This window comes from Passer domesticus, chromosome 1, assembly GCF_036417665.1.
Source record: "Passer domesticus isolate bPasDom1 chromosome 1, bPasDom1.hap1, whole genome shotgun sequence".
NCBI classification, from domain to species: domain Eukaryota; kingdom Metazoa; phylum Chordata; class Aves; order Passeriformes; family Passeridae; genus Passer; species Passer domesticus.
This window is the reverse complement of record NC_087474.1, coordinates 135,989,112-136,013,724: the sequence shown is the minus strand read 5'-3', so window position 1 is coordinate 136,013,724 and position 24,613 is coordinate 135,989,112. Positions and strand designations below refer to the sequence as shown.

Sequence of the window (24,613 nt, the reverse complement as noted above, 5' to 3'; positions counted from 1 at the left end):
ATGCTCACGGGACGGGGGTACGCAGCAGTCAAAAAAGACGGAGAAATCAGGTGGTGTCCACTTAAATCGATCAAACCAGATCTCCAAAAGGAGCAGGGTGACGCTAATGAGAATGGCGAGTCTCTGTTTACAGGACATGATCAAGGGACGTCCGCGAGATGTGCACACTCGCGTTCCGGAGGAGAGAGACAGACCACCGAGCCACCAGACAGCACCCGGAGGACCAGCACGGGCGAGATCCAGTCATCAAGGGTATCTCTGGGTAATGTTGCTGCTGGGGCTAGTTGCCAGGGGGCAAGCCAGCTCACAGTACTATCCCCATCAGCCATTCCGGTGGGTCATATGGCACCTCACCAATGACAAGGTGCTCAGACACGTCATTACACCAGACGCCCCATCCTTCATACTTCGCATTACAGACCTGTTCCCGGGACGACCAAAGCCAGACCCTCATTCCCCATACGCCAAAAACACATACCTATCCTATTGGTGCCCAGCCTCAAACCCCGGAAAAAGTTACTGTAATCGCCTGGGGTAGGGATATTGCGGACACTACGGTTGCCAAACAATAGTCACAGACACCAGACCGACAGGGCCGGGGTGGGACCCACAGGAACCCGACAGGTTCTTACAGTTCACTTGGGCGCCAAAAGGCTGCAAAACACCACTCTTCCATCACGAAAGCACCTATCTAAACAGTCACAAACTCCCAAAAATCCGGAAATGCATTAGGTACAACATGACAGTCTTGCAGCCCAGAGACCCCAGTTAGGCCTTCGGAAAAATGGGGACAGTAGTCCTTCACGGGACAAACAAGTGGGTTAACGTGCAGATTATCAAGCTCATACCGTCAGCACCCCGAGCGGTCGGACCAAACAAGGCGATCAAAAGCGCGCAGAAAGGGAAACACGACCTACCCCAAAGCCTTACCTACAAAAGTCGCGAATACCCAGACAGGCCTAGCGAGAACCATTCAGACAAATCACTTAGCAGAGTCAGATTCAGACCCAATCCTTCGCATGTTAGAAGCTACCTTCCTATCCCTAAACGAATCCAACCCTAACCTAACCAATTCCTGTTGGCTATGTTACGATGTCAAACTACCCTTTTATGAAGGAGTAGCCTTAGATACCGCTTTCACATATTCCTCAGCAGACGCCCCTCACCAATGCAGATGGGACACTCCCCGCAAAGGAATCACCCTGAGTCAGGTCACGGGGAGGGGGAGATGCTTTGGAAATGCAGCCCTAGCTAGGCAGGAAGGCAACGTGTGCACCAAAGTAGTCAAACCCAACAGGAAGAAAAAGTGGGTAGTCCCATCCGCATCGGGCATGTGGGTTTGCCAAAGATCCGGAGTGAGTCCCTGTGTGTTCCTAGACAAATTCAATGACTCAACGGACTTCTGTGTCCAAGTCTTGATCGTTCCCAAGATCCTGTATCACTCAGACGAGGAGGTGTACCAACTCCTCGGAGAACCCAGCCGGCTCCACAAGAGAGAAATAATAACAGGCATAACAATCGCAATGTTGCTCGGCCTAGGAGCAGCAGGAACAGCAACGGGAATCACGGCCTTGGCGACCCATCACCAAGGTTTGTCCCAGTTGCAGAAGACCGTCGACGAGGATCTGCAGAGAATAGAAAAATCCATATCCTTCCTAGAGAAATCAGTTTCCTCTCTTTCAGAGGTGGTCTTGCAGAACAGGCGGGGACTGGACCTCCTACTCATGCAACAAGGAGGCCTGTGTGCCGCCTTGAAGGAGGAATGCTGTTTCTACGCAGACCACACAGGAGTCGTCAGAGACTCCATGGCGGAACTCCGAAACAGACTGACTCAGAGACAGAGAGACAGAGACGACCAACAAAGCTGGTTCGAATCCTGGTTCAATCAATCACCATGGCTAACCACTCTAATTTCTTCCCTAATAGGTCCGTTAGCAATCCTGCTTCTAGCCGTCACGTTCGGACCGTGCCTACTGAACAAGCTAGTCTCATTCGTCCGGACCCGCTTGGAACGGACCAACATCCTGCTCTTAGGCAGACATCCGATGCTGTGAATTCAACAGAGAGTTCAACAGGGAACGCTGCCGGACGCAAGAACCCGAGAAAGAACTTGCCAGGCAGAAAAACTAACTCAGGAACCCCAAATCCCCTTTCCTTGTCAAGCAACAACCTTAGATACCTCATATCAGCATGTAGACGACTACCTCATCCATTTGTGGGAGAAGGGGGGGGAGATGTGGCAGAGAGAATAGGGACAGGCGATCAGAAGATTTCGGGCTGTCACGGAAACCTGATAGGGCCTCTCTCCCCTGACTACCTAGAGATAAGGATAGCCGCAGGACAAGAGGCCAAGAATGTTGTAACCCCCCACTAACACGGCCTCCGCCCAGCTTCCTTACTAACCATATAAGGTAAAAGTCAGACCCCAGAAGGTAAGAAGGACCAAGGGTATATATACCGAGGAGAAAACCAATAAAGGGCCTTTGGACCGTCTATCACATTGATGTCTGCATGTCCTTAGCCCGAACGGCCAAAAGCATTGGGCCGTCGTGCTGCGTTTCCTTGGAACCAGGTCGCTACAACAGATGCCCTTATGGAAGCTCTTCCTGGATCTCATCCTACTATGATTTTAAGAATAGCTGAAGTGGTTATAACCACACAATGTAAAATGCTATAGCTGCAGCCTTTCTCCTATATCACTTCTGAGCAGAACAAAGATGACAAGCCCAACGTCCTCCTTCCCCTTGGGCTCCTTTTTGGACTAAAATTCTTCTTATGGTGTGGTCTGAGGTGCTTGCTCTGGCAATGAAATGGGAAAAAAAAAACAAACCAAACCAAACCAATAAAAAATCCTGCAAAAATGAAATACAATCTTCCTCCACCTACCACTCCTCTCCTGTGTGCACACCAGCATGGTTTAAGGAAGGAAGTTTATTATACACACAGCAGAATAGCCCGAGAAAAGAGCACCTAGATTTTTTTTCCCTCCTCTGTGAGAAAGAGCAGATGGAACAGGAAAAACAAACAGGCCATGTTAAGATTAAGATTAGCTGTCTCAGTCCTGTGAAATGAAAGGAAAGGATGTGTATAAACAGCAAATATGTAAAATGATGAACTTTTAATGCTTTTCTTTGTCATGTATAAACAAAATACTTTTACAAAATGAGTCAGCAACCATCAATTGTTTGGCTTTATGACTGCACTCCAAATTTTTAATTGGTCACTGACCAAATGCAGGCTAGAAGAACTCAGGGTCGTTTCTGATACTCAACAAAGGCACAGTAAAGACAAAGCTGCACATAAATAAAATACTATATAGAAACAAGAATCATGTTTTAAGAAATATTCACATGGTTTAATAAAGGAAGAACAAATTTAAAAATGCAGTCTTTGAGAATTAGATACAATATCTGGATAAGGCTGAAGTCCTAGCTGTTTGTTATCTTTCAACTTCTGCACTATAATTCTGGCAAATTCCTCTCCTTGGCTGTCTGAGGTATCAAGCAATTGTCGTACTTTTGATGTCCTTGTAGGTTTGGTGCTTATAAGTTCATAATCTTCTTTCATGAGTAAAAATCTTGATAGAAGAGCATCCAGTGATTGATTCAAACATGCTTCAGTCATCTGATCAATAATTTCTTCTCTTTTACTTTGGATCCACTGATGAGCTACATTCTTTTGTATGGTTTCCAATATAAAATCTGAGATTGGAAAGGATTAGAAAAAAGGAAGGGATTGTAACTGTCAACAAATATTGCCACAGAACAAAGAACAAGCAGAAAAAAAACCTATTAAAATGTTCCAATTTGACAAATTTAGTGGTTAGAGTATTTATTCTATCTGAATCACAGAATAATTTAGGTTAGAAGGGACCCTCAAGGAGGTGATCTGATGTAATGGCCTGCTCAAAGCTCGGCCAATTTCAAGGATAACTCAGGTTGCTCAGGACCTTGTCCAGCTGAATTTTGAGCATCTCCAAGTGATGGTACTTCTGCAGCCTCCATGGGCAACCTGTTCCAGTGTTCAACCCGACCTGGTACTAAAAAGAAACAGGTGGTAAATTCACTTTCCAGGGGGATTTTTATTGACGATTACTGAAAACATCCCTGTAGTTTCCTGGTATTTTTCTCAAAGTGAGGTTTCACAGAGTGAAAGGGTGTTGATTCTCATATTTCCAGAAGAGGGTTAAAGTAATAGATTTTTATAAAGTTGCATGTTATTGTGATGCTCCTCAAAAAATATATCTGAATAATTAATCATTAAAGTTTCTTTTTGTTAACTTTTGTGTTAATTTTTAACAGCTATTTGATGCACAAGAATATAATGTAGTGGGCTCCCAGCTAACACAGAGGATCATTACAGGTGAGATGCTGACACAGTTGCTGCTTCTCTCAGCCCCACCATTACTAAATGGAAGACTAGGAAGCCTAAAAAGTGAGAAGTGACAGGCAGCAAGTTTGAGCTAAGTTCTCCTCCTGTTCTCCTGGACTGTAGCACTCCTACAGCAGTAGGAAATAGTAGAAACACTATGAGCAAAGGGAATGGGATAAGGCCCATGGCAGCAGGAATCTGATTAGGAGATCAAAAAAGGTAGTAGCTATAGATACCTGCACTTGGCCACATTTTACATGTTTTTCTTAATTTGTAATGTAAGTCTACAAGGACAGAATTAATTTTGCATTCTTAATTTGCAGATATTTTGTTTTCATTTTGCAGGTGAATAACAGTTCCAGTTTCCATTTCATACAGACATACATTCAATGTTAGAACATTTATTGTGGGTCTTGGAATCAAATTGCTGTACCTGAAGGAATTGCCGATGACTGCAGCACACGGGATGCAAAACTTGAGGCATCTGAAATACTCCTGGCAGATGAGAGACCAGCACTGTATGGATGCACAAGGAGTTTGGCACTTTGAGTTACAGACAGATTTTCATCCATGCTCTGGCTGCTAAGAGAGTGTAGACACCCAGAATTTCCATCTTAGACAAAAAAAAAAGGAGACAAAAAAGAAAAAGAACAAGCTGTATTACTTCTGCAGACAAATAAAATACACCCATTGGAGACTATTTAGAGCAATTTCACAAAAGAAGTCAAAAACCAACTACTTTTACATGATATACAACAAATTAGTTCTTGTACACAAATTCTGAGTACGTTTATGTCCCTCATATTTTACCAGGGCCTGACTATGTTTTGGGGTCCTGCTTTATTTTAAAGAAATATTGGGAGCATAAATCTGGTAGATGTGAACTTCAACGAAAAAGCTCTGTTTGAGGGAAAATTTTTTGTAGGGACTAGAAGAAGAAAATAAATCCTTTGAGTATTTGGAGAAGTAACTAGAAGTCAGCAGGAAAGCAGACTAATTTATTTTAATGAAGTTTGGCAGTGTAACAAAGATGAAAATATAAAGATTCAGATGGGGGAAAAGGACATGAAGAGCAGTGGGAGATGTTAACATTCAGAGGGAAGCCAACAGAAGCTTTTTGTAGTCCATCAAAACAGGATATGACTTCAGGAGAGCTTCAAGTAAACTTTTGTAAAAAAAGTAAAAAGGATTTCTACCGGGGGGGAAGTTTAACAGTTTCTAGCTTTAGAATTTTTTTTATAGTAGAAATGGTGACACATATGAAAGCAGCAGTAGGAATAACACAAGAAAGAGATAACAAAGAGCTGGTGAGACAAAAAAAATACAGGACCTGTCCCTAACTCTGCAAATAGCTTTGATTAGACTTTCACAGTGTCACTTGATAAAGACACAATAACTAAGATGGTAACTAAGAACCAGAGATGCAAGAATTCAGATGGGCATCTAAAGACACAATGAGGTAGCCCCATGGACAACTTGAGATTACCTGTCCAATGGGGAAATCTGAAGTTGTATTCCCAGCTCTTTCTTGACCTGTAGAAGAATATGTCTGTAAGTACACAGAGCAGGAATAGGAAAATGTGGAAGAAACTCCATTCTCAGTATTTTAAAATGGTGGACTAGAACTCATAGTAACTAGTTTTTTATTTCATGATCAAGGGAGAAAGTTGGGCAGAGCTATGTACTGTGAAGCAGCAGATATTATCTACTGCATGAAAAAGGGGAATAGGAGACAACCACTGTGAGTGAAAGATCATTGCAGGAAAGTATTGCAAGCAGCTGTGCTGGGATAGATTGTTACACATTTTTAGGCACACAAATTTAATTTCATAACATAAAGACAAGACTACTGGGATTGTACTGGTATGAGAGAATACCAGTACACAATATACAACAAATTAGTAGGAGAGAATACCTGGACCAGTGAGCACAACATAAGAAAATACAATCATAAAATCAACAATTCTTTCCGTTGGAAAGACCCTTGAGATCACTGAAGTCCACCACTGCCCCATGTCCTGAATGCCACATCTACACATCCTTTAAATACCTCCAGGGCTGGTGACTCAACCACTTCCCTGGGCAGCCTTTTCCAATGCCTTACAACTCTTTCCATAAAGAAATTTTTTCTAACATCCAATCTAAACCTCCCCTGGCACAACTCAGGGCCATTTCCTCTTATCCTACTGCTTGCTGCTATTCCTTGTCAGTTAAGAGGCTCCCACCAGGCCATAACCTCCTCTCAGGTAGTTGCAGAGAGCCAAGGAGAAATATTTCCTCTTTGAGCCTCCTTTTCTCCATGCTAAACAACCCCAGTTCCCTCAAAAAAATGCTATTGAGAGTTATTCAGATGTTAATTCAGAAAAGAACAGATTGACTCAAGTTACTCAAAAAGAACCTAGGTGACCTAGAAGAATGGAGTAACAGAAATATAAAAAGAAGGAAAAATATGAGATCTAGATTTTCTGTTTCAAGCTGGGGCTAATGATAAGAAATGAGATGAGGAATAAAAACAACTTCTAAGTAGATTATTCTGTAATGAAGGACTTTGGAGAAAAGAAAAACAAAATTCTAAGGTACAGTAAGTAAGGGGGATTTTGTAGACAAAAAAAGTTTGTCATCTCTCATAATACTGTGTTGCCTTAGTTCACTGACTTAAGTTAGAACATGCACCAGGAGGACTAGTTAGGATACTATGAGAATAAAGAAGTTTATTTTACAATGGGATTTCAAAAGAGTGCATGCTGTTCATCTAGCAAAACAAAGTATATTAAAGGATTACTCTCTGTATCAGAAATGAAATGGGAAGAGGGAAAAGAGCTGTTATAGGAAATACCCAAGAAAAGCTCACTAGGGAAGGGAAAATAAAAAGTAAAGATGAAAAGAAAGGCTAAAGCTAGAAGACAAGTCTTAACTCTGAAGAAGCAATTTTCTGAAAAAGTATTCTGATTGTACTGATGGAAAAAACAAGAATCTATAGTCATTAACTCAGCTAGACTCTGTAGTCATTAACTTCTGCTTTTGTGCTATGCCAAACTCCTCTCTTGCTAACAGTTACCTGGAATAAATTTTCACCTGAAACAATTGCATGTGAGTCTGAAAAGCAAGATGAATGTCAGTCTTGCTTCCCACTACAACACAACCTGATTCAGCTACTGGCAAAGTAAGAACGAAATCTTCTGCAGTAGAGTTTTGTAGGCACTGTTTTCACAAGCTTTACAGTATCTATACATAAACACAATAAAATCTGAGCAATGACTCTATAAAACAACCACCAGCTGACCAATCAGATTAACTGTACCAATAAATTTTCATTGATACCCTCCACAAGCAGACACAACAATTCACAACAGAAACCAGCAGCAAGAAAGGCTGATATTTCTCATTATCTTGTGTGATAAGACTTTAGAGTCCATGCTCATGCTCAGACTAATACTCCATGTTCTAAAATTCATCACAACACACTTATTAAGCTAGGTAAATATGAGTTATTCTTCATGTTTGAGGTTTTTATGCTGTATAGATAAATACTTCAGTTGAGGTACAGCCGAAGTACCCCGCACTTGCTTTCTCCCATTTTCCCCCAGTAACTGGAAGTCCTTAAGCCTCCAGTAATTTATTTACCCAAGTTCCTCCTGTATTTATACCTTTCTAGTACACTGAGTAGAAGTTCAAAAATGTGTATGTCTTCAAACAGGAGCTGAAACAGGAACTGCCTGTGCTCTTCTACCAGAGTATCTCTGGTTTTGCAGCCCCTCAGAATACTTTTTGATGTCATTTTTTTTAGCAGTGAAGTCAATAGTCATGTTTGCTTTCATACTCCTGGTCCCTGCAATGCCAGAGAACACTCTATTCTTTTGACATATGTTTACATTCTGTCAAGGGAAGAAGCTTAAATGCAGTTTTAGTTTCACAATGTGTTGCTATTCCACCTAGGTTCCATTGTATGTTTCTGGCTTCTGATGTCAGCAAAACTTCAAAATTGAGTTTTCTCAGGGAACTTTTATTCACAAAAGGGGACATCTACAAAAGGTCTGTGCAGATACTTTTGGAAAGCAGTCTATTAAAGACTTTTACTTACTGAATTAAAAATTATCTAGAAACTTGCACTGGAAACTTTGAGTTTACTCAGCTTCTAGGATGCCTTAAAATATGTAGCCTTTTTTATATTCAGAAGTGGTTCAAACAAAAAAAAACCAAAAAACAAACAAAACCAAAACCAACCAACCAAGCAAACAAATCCAGTTAACTAAACTGACAAGAGTCTGGAGGGACAAGAAAATGTTAGCTCTGCACTCACAACTCTGAAGAGGAAAACTGAACCTGTGAGCTGCAAAGACTCCTCAGGTGATAGGAACAGAAAATCAGAGCTTAAAAAGGCTAGGTTTTTTTACCCAGAGAACGAGGTTCACAAAAGACATTTTTTCCTGACATAAAGAAACCCAATTTTCTACTACACAAATGCAATGTCACAGTGTGAATGTATAGCTGCAATGGCAACTTAAATTTACACAAAGTCAAGAGTATCTCACCTGATGAGAGGATATTACACTGGGAAATAGACTTGAATTTTGATGTATCTGGAGGGATGCTCCGAAGGCTAAGTGCATCACACTCTATGGAGCTATAGTATGTTGGCTGAAAGAAATCCAGGTGTATATTGAACAGGCACATTAAAAAAATATGAAGTTCTAATGTTTTTACAAAGAACCTTCCCATCACCATGTCTTCCCTGCTATCTAAATGCTCAATAGACAGCACAATTAAAATACAGTAAATCAGAAGAAAGTATGTAATCCCAATACTTATGGATTTTCAAAGATGACAGCAATTTTGTATACAAGTTTAACTACTAGTAATAACTAAAAGCAGCAGCATTAAGAATCAAAATATAAATGCAAATCTGTATTACCCTATACAGGCAAGCTCCATAGAGGTGTAAGGGAGCAGTAGACAATCTCTTACTATTGGCAGGCATTGTGTGCTGCATTCCTCCTTGAGGGCATCACAGACTCACAGAATATGTGGAGTGGAAAGAGACCCACAGGGATCACCAAGTCCATCTGCTGTCCCTACACAGGACCACCCCAAGAATCATTTGCCCAAGAGCATTGTGCAAACACTTGAACTCTGCCGGGCTTGGTGCTGTAACCAATTCCCTGGGGAGCCAGTTCCAGTGCCTGACCACCCTCTGGGTGAAGAACCTTTTCCTGATATCCAACCTAAATCTCCCCTGGACAGCTTCATGCCATATTTAGAGCTTTCCCATATTTAGATGCTCTTCTAATTTCTGCATACTCACCCTCTTCTATCTTCACATATATGGCTTTTCATTTGTTACACCCTGGCTCAAGTAATGCATTTTATGCCTTTCCTGACTGCACAAGAAGTAAAGTGCAGAACAGCTCCCCTTACCAAGTTAAACTTCCTTTAATCTCTGAGGATGTTGACATACCAAATGCAACATATAAAGTATTTACCTTTTCGGGATTCAGAGGTATATTTAGAGGTATCTGCTCCACATTTGCTTTCTTTCCACTCTTGTAAATACTTTGTGATTCATACAGTGACTGGAAGAGAAATATTTACCTGTATTAAATTTCTGCTATAAGACAAGATGACTACCCCACACAAATGCATGTTTCAACCAGATAGAAGATTAGACAAAGGAAACTGAGGAGAAATGACTAAGGAGATTACACTTCTTTTAGCAAGTGAAAGTTACCAACTTACTTGACCAGCTCATGACTGTGACAAAAGCCACTTACCTTTGATCTCTTTAAGAGAAGTACTGCTTCCAGCATAGCTATTTCATCAAATGTTCTCAGAACTGGCTCCAGGTCTATTAAACATTCTGAACAAAGGAAGAGTACTTGGTGAATGGTTTGAAGTGGAAATCAAGTTGTCACTGTATTAAAGTGTCTTTCTTACATTTACAAAAATAATTTTTTTATTGACATGTATCAAATCACTTATGCTGCTAAAACAGAAGCTGCTTGCTTCTCTTAGAACAGTTCACACCACCAAAAGAAATGTGTACCAGAAGAGATCCAGGATAATGCTGGACCAGGATAATGCAAGTCTCATACTCATGGAATGGAGAGATTGGTGAGTTTGCTGTGTTTTAATGTAGCCCCATCAAGCATGATTAGCTGAATAGGACCCAAACACCATAAGACCTCAGAGTGGGCTGCTGTCTTCTCACTCCAGAAGAGGTGTTAAAAATTTATACCAGAAAAATAAACAAGCACACCCCCCCCACAGCAATATCCAGAACACGTGCCCAAGGCATGAGACAAGGCCAAAGAAGATGGGATAGTCAAAGCACTGACCTATCACATCCAGTGAAACCAAATGACACTGCCCTCAGTGTGTCTGTGTCCCTATGCTATGGTACTTGCTTAAGTTCCACATCAGTGAGCCGCACTTCCCCTAATTTTGCAATAGTTTTGCAACTTCTTCTTTCTTTTTATGATAGTAAAATGGTGGCAAAAGCAATGCATGTGTTTGTTTTTTTTTTTTCAAAGACCATCTTATTACACACATGGCACTAAAAAGAGAATCCAAGATAGCTCATACTACAGTACATATGCCAGATAATTTTCCCTTCAGTGTGACCACACACTTAAATTACATTTTTTTTTGTTAATTGGCATAGGAAAACAAGAATGACTACAGAAATGCCACAAAGTGTTTATTTTTTCGGATTATAGAAAATATTGTATTTAGATATATTTTCTTGCTTGGAAAAGAAAATCTAGTTCTTGCTTGATAAAGGTGATGCAACAATTAAAGTGTGAGGGAAAGATTAACACTGAGATGCAAATACAAGCTGAAGTCACTACAACTTATCTGATGTGCAATGGCTCATTTGTGTTGGTTGGGTGCTCATAAATCCCACAGTACTCGTTTTATACTTCAGTTTTCCCACCCCCTCTTAAAAAACCAAATCATCTTCAACAATAAAAAAAACCTCCAAACATAAGTAGTTAAACAAAACATGCTGCTTTTTTACAGGTAAATTGAGAGACGGTAAATGCACAAGACTCCAGCAACCAACCTGGTTTTATGGCACACACATAATTCCATTCATAAAAGTTTGTTTACAGCCATGAAGGAAGCAGCCAAGCACTTTATGATAAGCAGCAAGACGAAGCACAAAGATCTCCTGACATCTTTAACACTTCCCTTTCAAGACTATGGCCTTGCTCTGCAAGTACCATGTTCAACAGAAATGTGGCAAGGTAAACTCACTTAAGAATGATGGTCTTTCATCTGGGTTTTGTGCCCATCCACTTTCCATCAGTCTTATGACAAGCCCTCGATGAGGAATGTCCATTGATAGACTTCCTTCACTCAAGTCTAGTCTCTGTCCTTGTGACACGCTGTACATTATCTGCAAGGGGTTTATAACTTCTGTCAAAACAGACATTGTGAAGTCATTAGAAATATATGCAATATGAAGAGTTTACTGTATAGGAGGAACAATTCCATTTGCATACATAGAATTTATAGCTCATCAAAATAAGGTTACATTTCTTGATTAACAAAAAGGTATTCTTAATTTATGAAACAACACTATAATTAAAAAAAATATACTAAAAAATAGTCTAATTTGAAAGCTATTTCAAAGTGTACTTCAACAAGATTACAAGTTGAATTATTATAAAGTAACCCTTAAAATCAAGTTCCCAGGTTTCATGTTTAACCTCTATGTAAGACAGAAAAAATAAATTAAAGGAAGACACAGCCTTACCTTCAAATGGCTGTTTCCTTGACATCACTTCCCATATGATAACTGCATAACTGTTTACAGCATAAAAAGTAAAGAAGATGTTATTTTAAACTACTAACACTTAACAACACGATATGCTCAGTTTTACATTTTATTTAAAACATTTTGCTAAAATGGTCCTGCAAGGACACATGGGACTGACTACAGCTAACTAAAATGTTGACATGAATATATGAAAACTAGCAGTTGACCTCATCTTGAACTAATTAATACTATTAAGTACAGACAAGATCCATGGCATATAAACTCCTATTCCAAATCTGTATCAACTTGGCTCTGCTGGTACGTTGTGAATTACATACTTGGAGTTTAAATGTCAGCACACAAAGTGAGCCCCAGAGAGCCAACTGCTCTGTCCTAACTGCAATATTCTGGCATCTTCCCAGCATGGACTGACATTCCCAAGGGAAGCTGGGTATTAGCAGGGAGGATGGCTTCGATTCACAGCTCTATCCCAACACAGTGTCACAGAGACAGGTAAGGTACAAACTTGCACTTGGGATGCCCACTCCAGCTTCCTCCCTCCCCATACACGCTTTCAACATCTGCAATCTTCTCCATAGGGAGAGATGTCACTTACACACCATTCACTTTCCAGAACAGACTCTTGGGAAGATTACTCTGAACTAATGCCATGGATTGAACACACATGTGCTTCCTCAGTGATCTTTTCCATTCACACCACATGAGTGGCAAGTGGTTCAGTGAGTACAAATTTGCCCATCTTTAGTAAACTAGTCACTCTCTTCAACCATCAGGATATATTAGAAAAAGATAACTTTAAACAACTTTGTAATTTAAATAAGGTTAGCTGATTTCATTTAAAAGCAGCATTGAACTCTCAGTACTTCTCTGCAACATTTCCTTACATACTCTACCATATCTGAATGAAGCTCTATTCCATGAAAAGATCCTAACATTAATCACAGCACTGTATTCAAGTATCTGGTTCTGCATTTAGAAAGGACAAACCAGGCTAAACTTTCAGTGCTTCCATAACTTCAGAATACACACAAGGTGCTGACAAGTGTGTATTTCCATATTTTCACTCCAAGTCTTTATAAGCATTGCGGCAGTGTCATTCCAGAAAATAATCACCATGATCAACTGCTGTTAAGGCTTGCTCCCCACCCTTGGTATGAACGTACTGAGCCTCCTTCCTACATCACTAAGAAGTACCAAATTTTGCATACAGGTGTATACATTTAAGTGCCTTAAAACACTGTACCATCTGACAGCTACCAAGTAAGAATTAAAAAAATGAAGTAAAACCAAATAACTGATGCCTAAAATCAAACCATATAAACTGATTTTTCCTAACTATTTACTCTGTTTACACTTTAACATTCTTCAGTGATAAAGTTTATTCATGTAGCTTTTAAAAAAAGAAGTCCTCCCTGTTAGAAAAGTCTGCTTTTGATGTATTCCTGCAAATCCATGCAATTGGTATAGCAAATAATCCCTTTTGCAGAACTTAAGCTGCTTGAGTGTTGTTTAAACAATTTGTTTCTTTAAGAAAGATCCCTCCTCACAAATTAGCTTCACTATCTCAGCAACACTCAGCTGTGATCAATTAATTTGACATCCAGAAAATATCCTCCTATTTAATAATATCTTTCATTCAGTTTGGAATCTCTCTACAGTTAAAGATTATTTTCTCAGTTCTACAACACTGCAGCATTCCCCTTTACACTATTCCTGTTTTCCTTTCTTATTTCTGCTTTGTAGCACCTCCTTCTGATCATAAGCATGGAACCTCCTGTGTGGCCTTTCTGGTGGTCCTTCACTGCCTCTGCACCTTCATATCTTCCCACCTTGAACATCTCTCTTTCCAATGTTGTCTCAGTCTCTCTTCTTCTTACGTAATCTCTTTCCTTCCTAATTTATCTGGTTTTTATACCCTTCTGATGTGTTCTCATACTTTCTCCTATTTGGTTGTTATTCCTCTGAAAATATTATTTTCTAAGAAACATTTGTCTTCTTCCTCTTCACCCATTCATTAAGCTGCCAGTCACCCTTTCTTTCCCCTCAATACACCATTTTTTCTTTTCAATGTTTTCCTCATCCATATCTTCTCATCAAAAGGTAAAGAAAGCAGGTGTCTTGTCATCTGTAGTCTTTGGACAGGAATGTCAAGGAACTTCACCTACTTCTTAAGGGTAAGGGATAATTAAAGGAAATAGTGCTTCCCTGGAAGCCAGTAGGACCTTCTGAGACTGAGTAATCTCTCACCAAGATATAACCATGTCAGAGATCAGTGAAGGTAAAGGTGGCACCAGAATGATGTGACAATGTGACTTTGTCACAGTGATTGGCCAGTTCATGCCTCCTCAATCTTCCTTTACACATAATTCCTCCCAAAATTCTTCAATCTCTGAGCTCTCCAAACCATTTTAGACCAGCCAACTGTAACTCCAATATCCTCAGAGAGATTTCCTTTTGTTATATGGATCACCACCACTCTATTCACTATTCTATTACTTGTAATCAGGACAACACAAAACTACCACAACTTTCATAAAGTAAAATATTCCTTAACGAGATTACTGTAACTACTTTCTCCAACCCCACTATCCTGTTTTTATCCACCTCCTTTCCAAAAATACAATTTCTTATTTTCCCCAAGTACATTCCAAAAATTATGTTATTTAATTACACAACTTATTGTTATTTGTGCAGTATGTGCATTGACATGATGGTGTGAATGGCTTTCTTCTTTCCCTGCATTGTCTGTATGTGCACACTCATTTACAGAAAACAGCCCCCACCTATTCCTGAGTCTCAGCTTAATTTTGAAGCATTACACTTGTCACAGCACAGAAGTCATTAAAAACAGCTATCACTCAATTCTTTATTTCCCAATTCATTTAGCCTATATAGCTATGATATTATCATTGAAAATAATAAAATTGCTGAGAATATGCTAAAATCTAAGTTCAGTAAATCATATCTGAGCTCAGATTTCAAGCCCCACTAGAGAACAATAGGAGTTACCTGTAGATATCATGTTTGACACTTGCCCGGGTTTTCTGACTGGGGTTGTAATCCTCAGGTGGCATGTAGATAATTGTCCCTCCTTCTGGCAAGGAGGATTCGCTTCGGGACTGGGACATGGATATGACACGCCATTTGGACATGCCAAAATCTGCAATCTGGAAAGGTCAGATCAGTTGTTCTGAGAAGAAAAACTGGTTTTATCTGCTGACACTTGTTAGAAATTCCTGAAATACACCCAGCAAAAGGGGTCACCCAAAGCTCTTAACCTGACACACAAGAAGCATGTGGTTATCCTAGCAACAGGAAACATCAACTCCAGTCCATAATGCATTCCCAGGTCGTGACTCATGCTGTACCTATAGAGCTGCCCTATCCTGTTCTTTTAAGGAAGGACTCATGAACACTATGGATGAGGAATCTGCTGTAGATAGCTATGTCATATGAAGAAAATCACTTTCTTGTGCTAAAAAAAGCAAACAAAAAATCATTGATTACTTGTAGCTCCCTGGCTGTGAAGAAAGCACAAGTTTAGTATAAGTCGTAGTAGTTGTATATAACTCAGCTTGCCAATATCCCAAGGCAGTTCCTCTCACAGAACAATTTTAGGGCACTTCACCTCACTCCCAAAACTATGATGTATTAATCCTGAATTAATAAATTTGATATTCTGAAATTCTGTGCTGCAAAAAAGTTGCTGAATATTTTCTTTACTGTGCACTCTGGGGCCTTGCTCCTTTCTACAGGATACAGTGTACATACATGAAGAAGTAACTGACTTCCCTTTACCTCCTCAGACATTCAGGAGCCAGGGCACCAGATGTCAGATTAGGTTATGAACAAGGAGAGAGATATTTAGCAGAATGCACCTGCTGGCTGAGCTGCAGTGTCTGGCATACATGGGAAATAAGCAGCCAGCTACCAGCTCTGCACTTGTCCAGCATTTGCACAACAGCAAAAACATTTTCAACAAAGATGCCTGTGTAAGCACTGCGCCAATTAAGATAACAGAAAGAAGAGCATACACCAACATCCACAATGAAAAGTAACCTTTCTTCTCTACAACTCACTCTCATCCAGCCTTCCTCATTGTAATTTGTCTAAGTCTTGCTCATTCAGTAGATCAGGGACAGCCAGAAGCACCCTGTAAATGATGTTACTTTTATACATATGCAGTATCCCTTCTGTTTGGCATGCATGATAAGCCTTGTTTGCATTTCCTGTCACTGTACTAGTTTACAGAATCTTGCTTCACTTAAAACCCTAAGGACACTCCTTACAGGAGGCAGGGTAGGTATGCAAGAGTTAACCTCTTCCCTTCAAATGCCTCAGCAAAGAAACTGTTCAGATATGATCAGGCAGAGCACCAGGCCACACCAAAGCTGTTAGGGATTAAAATGAGAGTGGATAAAAAAATGACTTGGACTAGCTCCCTGATCAGGTTTATCAGGAAGCTCGAGAGATGGCAATACCAGCACAATTGAGTGGGAGCAAGTATGACTTGCTGAGGGTGTGAGCAGAGACAAAGTCATGTGAGGCACATTGCTGCCAAGATAAATTTCTGTGCAATGGGGAAAGAAGAAACCAGCAGCGGATCTTTGCACAAAGGACTCACAAGGAGAGTCAACTTACAGTAGCAACTGAAACATTCACTTTTCAAGTATAAATTTAATGCAAGATATCTCTTAGTTCCATTTACTTGAGTAATATATTCTATCATTTATAAAACCAGATCTTTTTTAAAATAACAAGAAACAACAAAACAAACTCTTGCAATTATGGAAGCACCTAAACATTTTGTCAGAAGTACTTTCAGTCTCTTTTTCACATCGTGGCAGTGATACTTTAACAGGCAGAATTAAAGTTTTTAACTACTGATACTTCTGCATGTATGTTTGCTTTTTCTAAGGGCTTCCCAAAAGCCACCTTCCAACACAGTAGATTTCAAAGTTTTGCTTTACATGTTCTGTTACTACACCAATAGAACAGATTTGTCCATATTGCATGGTAAGTATCAAACGGAGCATTAACAGTTGAATTTGACCTACTACCTATCAGAAGTGACTTGTCAGAGCATCTCAGGCAGGAACACTTTCTGTTTTCTTCTCAGGAGGGGCCAGATGGTGCAAGCCTTGGAAGGCTGACAAACAAGAGTGTCACCACTACTGAGTACCAGCTACTGCTATAGCAGAAACAGCCTAACTTCTATCTTCCTGGTCTCTTCAGACAGATAAAATCCACAACTGTGTAACAGAGCTTCCAAAAGAGAAATTCTAAAGTTCTGTCTACAAGGATAAAAGAAAAAATCCACCATACTATTACATCCTCTCTGTACGGCCACAACCTCACCCTTCCTCCTCTACAACAATGAAAACATTTTCACTCATTCTGGATGCTGAAGATGAAATAAGAATGAAATAACCCTACCTTGACATGAAACTCATCATCCAGCAAAATGTTCTGGGTTTTTAAGTCATGGTGCAGCAATGGAGGATTCATGTTGTGCAAATAGTTTACTCCCAGAGCAATTTCATAAAGAATGCGGAATCTCAGGCACCAGGGAATGTCGGGATATATATCTTTCTGCCAAGATAAAATCACAAAACCAGAGTATCATCCTAACAGCACACACAAAGACTTATTTTATAAAAAGAAGAAAGTGACTTTGGCAAACAGTAATCTTTTAAAACATACATCACACAAACTCCTTAAAAAATTGTAATGGTCATTAAGACTCATTAGCTGTTAAAAGAAACATTATAAAAATAATTATGCAGTGCTGTTTCCATTCCCTAGCATTCACATAGTAGTTCATGACTGCTATACATGACATTGAACATTTACTACACTACTCATTCACATGGAAATATGAATAACAGATGAACTTCTGCATGAAACTTGTAACACACAATTTATGAGTCCTACACAAAGAATGGCAAAAATCATATCTGAAACTGACACTGGGGAACAAAAAAAACCAACTGTATTGACACTATGCACAAAATACTACCTTTATAAATAATAATACAGCAAGAAAAATGCAGTAAAACTCAACTGAAGTCTTAAAAGTTATATTGACACTAATGTCTTTATGAAAAACACAGCTGAGCTCTATAAGGCATGAGATGTGTACTGATTAAAGGCAGAGAAGAGACTTGAGTGCTATTGAGACAACTGCAGTAGCAACACTGTTCAGGCCAAACTAATGGGAGCAACTGAGAGTTCAGCACAGAAAAAGTTACTCAGAGAATAAGATCTGGAAGAAATAATCACACCTGTTTATATTAGCAATATTTAGCTTCTATAAACAAAAGTCAAAATATTCATTTTTTAAGAAATTTTTCAAACTCATGAAAAAACCCCAATATTTGTATTGGCAGTAATTCAGAAACCCAGACCGAAGCAAGCATAAGTATTTCAGAATCTAATTAGAAGACAACTGAGATTTTAAAAGTGACTGTATGTAATAATTCAACATAAAAATTTGTTATAGGTCACAATATTAAAGGAAAAAGTTTAACAAAACTTAAGTCAGCTGAGTTTAGTTGTGTTTTTGAGATACAGAAGGTCTATCTGAGCACCGAAGGTACTAGGGATACTGACTGTCTTCTAGCATGAAATATTATAAATAAAATACTTCACTATACTAATTAAGTATGAAAATTGCAATCTACTTGAAGCAGCCAGGTATCATATTTAAAGACCGTAAGTACACTTACCCCATGCAGTAGCTGGTTTAATGACCCATTGGTCATGTATTCTGTTACTATCCCCAGAAATTCAGGCTCATTGCAGATTCCCAAAATTGGCAGTATGTAACTAAACCTGGCTTTGTGTAATATCTCTGCTTCTTTTAGAAGGTGGTTTCTATCGCTTAAAGAAAACAAGTAAACAAATAAAAATACATTACCATACCAGTACTATGAAACTCCAAGCAAATGCTGGGGTCACTATCTTCTCTGAATTCCCTATATGCACCACATTTTCACCACTTGATTTCTATCATGCTGTTTTGAGAACAAGACAGTGTAAGACAAATCAGAATCTGCAAATGCAGACAAGAGAGCTTCCCTGGTTTTGTTGTACCACACAAATGTATTTTCATCACACATTTCATCCATGTTTCCAATAAATAAGGATAGAGTCAGAGCTTCCAGCTTCCACCATTCCTTGTAACCATAATGGTAACAACCATCTGCATTTCTCCCACTTTACTGAACACCTTCAAACCCCAGCTTTTCACTCAAGGCCAATATTTATCTCCTAGAGAGTGGAGATTTTAATACACGTGATTCTCCAACCATTTAAATCTAGTCAGCTCTAATGTACACTAATATAATAGGGGCTAAAGGAATGCACTTTTGACTTCTGAAGGAAAGTAAGCTCCTTTCTGAAGGAAAAAGAACAATTAACTATGTTTTGTTTTCACATAAATTGTTCCCTCAAGCAGCTCCTGCTTTGAATTGCTCTCTGGAAAAAACATCCCCTAGATGCACAGGAACAGACGAGCCTCATGATGGGTGCCTTTGCATGCCTGAATTTAACTGTGTGGATCCACTCTGGTACCTCAAACCTCCTCATAAATGTGAATTTGATGCTTCTTTACAAATTCAGGCCTTGCAGCATGTGGATTTTAGAGGGTCAAGTTTTATTTAAGATTGAGTATGATTCCATCCCTGAAAACAGAAACCATTTGGTATGCCTTATATCTCAAATAGTCTTGAAAAAAATGGGTTTGTTGTCAATGAGGATAGTTAAGACCATGAAGCATAATTCAGTTTTGAAAAAAGCACTTAGACCTTGGTGTAGACTGGCAGAGATACAAGTACATGACTAGGCTATTCAAATCCAGGACATTTACAGCACATTGATCCTTTGGTAGTGAGCCAGTCTGGCTCAGAAGCAGCAGGGCTGTGCTGGGGCCAGGGCTATGCCCACCACGATTCGTTCAGCACAGCACTGTGATATGTGCACAGGGCACCCCCCAAAGCACTCAGGGCAGTCTGGATCCATCAGGGTGGGTTAAGCACTCACAAAAAAAGGCTGTCAGGACATACGGGGAAAAGAGGAAGCCTTGTGAACTAAAGCCTGCAGCTCTTAGCAGCAGGTAATTTTGGAATTTGAATATGAAATTAAGGTCCTTTTATCTATGCGATGGATAAAGACTTATAAGAAACTCTAGGAAATTACAGCAGTAAAAAGGCAGCCTTTGAGACAAGCACGGGATGGAAGAGACAAAAAACTGTACACCTTCCTCCCTCTCTCCAGAAATGACTAGGTTTGAGAAAGTTTGGGGTTTTCCCAGACAGTAAGGCACATTAGCATGGGATTCAGCTGTGGCTGGGAAACGAATTGCGACATACTGCAGTCTATTCCTGTGCCTGTCAGTCACTTCACCTTTGTCTGCTCCATGCCAGAGGGGCACTGAGTAATGCCTAAATGAGCACATTCCCACAACAGCTTCCAACTGGCTTTGCTCTTTGCCTGGTCACATACCATATTCTGGGATGCACAGCACATACTTCCCACTTGGGGAATTGATGGTATCATGAACTCATCCCTTTTCCTGACAACACTTACAGGTTGGCATTTTATATTGCTTACTGTACAACCAAGTCTTGCTGCTGATACTTGGGTATAATGGATTTTTTAGTAGCTTTGAGTCTTCTGACAGCATTTCTGGGCTTTGTGTAATATATGGTGATGCCTTATCAAGGCTGACCTAGAACAGAGGCTAGACAGAGCTAAAGAATAAAGTAGGTATTTATTAGGAAGCCTCAATAGATACACCTTGGGCAGTACAAGAGCCCAGCCAAGGCTACACCCAAGATGAACCCAACATGGTCACAAAATGGATGACCGGGCACAAAGTCTCACATTTTTATAAGTTCTGGTCTGTTAGCATACTGGAGTTAATTGTTCAATTATAGCTTTAGGTTATGAAGTCTGAACCTTCTTTTTCTCTCTTCAGTCCACATTGTTTATGCTCTTGTGCCTGAAATTTGGGTGGTTGTCCTTGGTTCCAAGCTAGGAAAGGAATTGCTTTGTTTAGCTTCTCTGTGAAGAGAGCTTATCATCCCTTACTATGAAGCTCAGAACTAAATACTAAAGCAGTACAGAATCTGAAAAATATAAAAGCTAAAACCTAAGGCATCATGGTAGGTGACTGAATTATTTTGATTGCCTCACTTGCCCTCTAATCGTAATTTCACAGGTTAGATGTCCCACTAATCCAAATTCTTGCAAGGCTAAAAATGGACTTGGTGGTTTCTCCTAGCTGTGCTCTGAGGATAAATGCTGTATTTCCAACTAGCTGGGATCTAAGCAGACAATAAAAAAAATCCCAAAACAAAAAATCCCCCACAACACCCATCAGTCCTCTCTCTCTCCCAACTTATCAGAAAACACAACATAACTGAGATTCCATTTCTGGCAAGATTTCAGAGATAAAGCCTGGGTATACACAGACCTAGGCAATAAGAGGTGAAAGAGCTAAAACAACTTGTCTTATATTCAAGTATATTGAGTCACAAGACTAGAAGCCTTTCTGAGTGAAGCTATCCTATCTAAAGGTCTAATACTAGATCTAGGAAACCTGAGGCAAAAGCTTGAAGACAGCAAGATAAGATTCAGAGGCACGTTTACAGTCAGGTAGGCTGCAGACAACCTAAGAAGAGGCAAGTTTGCATTGATATGTTAACAAATTGTAACTATGGGGATTGAACAAGACAGCGATGAATGAAAAAGTACAACTTGCTGTGCCCTTACATGGAGTGACAGCTGCTGTAATAAATATGCTGGCACTTGGGTACCTGGAAAATGGGGAACCCAATTGTTACGCTGAAAATACCAGTTTTATGGGGGGGGGGGGGGGAGGAGGTCTACAAGCCTATTATTTTAAATCAGTTTCTCTCAGTACTGTGAGATCTGGGGAAGAATAACAATTTTGCGTGGTCTCAGAGAAGCTTCTAGTGGAAGCAATCTCTAGTGGATAGAACAGTACACTCCCGATATTCCTCTCTCTATGTAAACTCCAAATCTACAGTAATCATTGTACTTTAATATCGATCAGATACCGCAGCAAAATGGTTAGCAACCAACAGATCCAGCAAGAAGCCAAACTCTATCAATCCCACCATGAGGAGGGCTCAAGGTGCAGTGTCGAAGAAAAAAAACTCCAAAAGAAAGAACTTAGTGTCTCAGAGACCAAGATCGAAACCACTCCTTCACAATAACAGAAAGAGAGGAAGCTCCGGGGCCGGTCCGTGCTTTCTCCTGGGCCAAGCTGAATCACCCTGGTGGGATCCCCTTTCCCCGCGGAATTAAGGCAAGGCTGCCTACCGAAACACCAGGATGGGATCCACAGACCTCCGAAACCCATCTTCGACCGGCACCTCCACCCTTTCTGGGGGCTGGTTCAGGGAAGGGCGGGCTCGGCCCGGCCCTTGCCCCGGGATGCCCCGCGCCGCCGGCCCCCTGCCCACCCCGTTACCTGTCTAGCAGCGGCCCCTGCAGGCATTTCAGGGCCACCGGGACCCTCCAGTCGGCGTGGCGGGCGGCGGACACGGTCCCGTAAGCGCCCCGGCTGATAAAACGCAAGTCCGGGAGTTTGCTGGAGGGGATGGAGGGGAGGCCGTAGCTGAGGGCGCCCGCCCGGCCCCCGCTGCCATCCCCGCCGCTCATGCTGGCACTCCGCGGGGCTCAGCGGGGCCCGGAGCTCCGCTCCTCTGGCCCCACTTCCTCGCTCCCCGCCGGCAGCTCCCTGCCTCGCCTGCTCTCCAGTTGGCCAGCGCTTCTCTCCTCCTTCCACCCCACCGACGAGCCACTTCCTCACGGAAAAAGCGTCCCACGGTTCGCGGGTCGGGGAAGGCGGAGCAGCCGCGATGGGAGGAGCAGCCGGGGGAGCGCGGTGCCGGCGTGCCCCGAGAGCCGTGCCGGGGCCGCGGCCTCGCCCTTGGGCGGCCGCGGGAGCGCTGTGGCGGGCCGCGTCCCTCGGCCCTGGATGGAGCATTCCCCCATCCCGCCCGAAGGAGCGTCCCCCCATCCCGCCCGAAGGAGCGTCCCCTGCGCTGCACAGGAGGATCCATCGCCCTCCGTCCCGGGCGAGTTCTGCGCTCGAAAAATGATGCAGGATGCCAGAGCCGAGCGCAGATCGCCGCAGTGAATGGTTCACTGCATAGACTCATAGAATGATGTGGGTTGGAAGGCGCCTTAAAGATCATGTAGTCCCAACTCCTCTGCCAGGACAGGACACAGCTCCACTAGACCAGGTTGCTCAGAGCCCCATCCGGTGTGTACTGATTGCTCAAGCAAGGTGAGAAAAGCTTTGTCTCATGCAGTCGCTTATCTCCCCCGTGCCTGTCATAGGAAGATTTTTCAGGGTAGCGGCATTTCAAAAAGACGATTTCGAAATTTCCAGTAAGTGCAAGTTCACCCTTGCCCGTGCTCATAGCGAGCTGCCTATGCTGATACACGGATGTATTTATGAGAGCTTTATGTGAAGGTTGCACAGGAATCTTTTCTAAAGCCTGTTCACCAAGCCAAGTTCTCACAGACTAACAAAGCAATTTAACTTAAAGGTAGCGATTTGTAGCTTTCCACAAGGAGTGACACTTCCACAGGATGAAATAAAGATAAATAGAGCCACTCATGTGTGTGGATCACGAGCTAGGTGCCTGAGGCTTTTCACCTCTCTTTTCTCCCACTTATGGATATAGACAATGAGAATGGAATGAGCAAAAGACCTAAGTTTTCAAGCTACAATATGTTCAATATTTCACAGCATTCATTTTAAGACATGGCAACAACTTTTCAGCTCTATCTAGGTGCTAGCACTTTAGCTTTATGACTTTTCCAATTTTCTTGTATCTTTGATGATTTATATCCTCCAAATGCTTCAGCATTATGAACATATGAGCAACCATATAAAGCAACTAGTGACTTACTCTACTTTCATTTTTTAGCTACTTACTCTACTTTCAGTTTTCATTTAGTCTGTATCCTTTAGACACTAGGTGGTTTCCCAAAACTGTAATCTTGAGGCAATGTTTGCAATATGCAAGTTTTGGGTATCTGTTTATGCATATCCCTCTCTGTATTAACCATGTTGATAGTACCATTAGTCATACAATTTTAAATTTGGTGTATAAGGAAGATTTTGTTTCCAAAAGAAAATGATATGCAAAGGACAATTACCATGAGCTTGCATTATAAAACCACTGTGTAGATACATACTTACAGTCTTTGCCATTAAAATGTCACTATACTGAAGATTTATTTGTTCATCTTGTTACTGTGTTGATTTAATGTATATTTATGGTGTTAAGTACACTGACTTAAACTCCAGGAAAATTATTGTAGTTCTAAAAGTGGATGTGGAGGCAGCACTGTTGGAGCAGTGCCATGCTTCTCTTGTCATGCCTGTTCCAGGTAGTGTTCCTGGAGCTGTCGTCC

The 24,613-nt window shown here is 40.9% G+C and overlaps 1 protein-coding gene across 3 annotated transcripts; it reads right to left on the bottom strand.

The window, feature by feature from the left end:
• Positions 1-3,099: 3,099 nt before the first annotated feature.
• RIPK2 (receptor interacting serine/threonine kinase 2) lies at positions 3,100-23,109 on the bottom strand. 3 transcript variants are annotated; one of them, XM_064391036.1, is made up of 12 exons: positions 22,653-23,109; positions 18,880-19,033; positions 17,588-17,743; positions 15,161-15,318; positions 12,128-12,177; positions 11,626-11,787; positions 10,140-10,225; positions 9,852-9,941; positions 8,904-9,009; positions 4,805-4,984; positions 3,950-4,039; positions 3,100-3,701 (listed from the first exon to the last, which is right to left on the bottom strand). In XM_064391036.1, the coding sequence occupies exons 1-12, from the start codon at positions 22,841-22,843 to the stop codon at positions 3,376-3,378; spliced, it is 1,749 nt and encodes a 582-aa protein (XP_064247106.1). In that variant the 5' UTR covers positions 22,844-23,109; the 3' UTR covers positions 3,100-3,375. The 3 variants fall into 3 exon arrangements, with proteins under 3 accessions (XP_064247106.1, XP_064247123.1, XP_064247114.1); XM_064391053.1 differs by lacking the exon at positions 22,653-23,109 and adding an exon at positions 22,502-22,639; XM_064391044.1 differs by lacking the exon at positions 3,950-4,039 and having other exon boundaries at positions 22,653-23,101.
• Between the last annotated feature and the right edge of the window lie 1,504 nt (positions 23,110-24,613).

Excerpts from the sequence above, each read along its gene's own strand:
- RIPK2 (XM_064391036.1), bottom strand. The coding sequence starts at position 22,843 with ATGAGCGGCGGGGATGGCAGCGGGGGCCGGGCGGGCGCCCTCAGCTAC. Across the intron at positions 15,319-17,587 it reads ATGATGAGTTTCATGTCAAG|ATTGCAGATTTTGGCATGTC; the intron begins GTAGGGTTATTT and ends TGACCTTTCCAG. Across the intron at positions 4,985-8,903 it reads GTGTAATATCCTCTCATCAG|ATGGAAATTCTGGGTGTCTA; the intron begins GTGAGATACTCT and ends TTTTTGTCTAAG.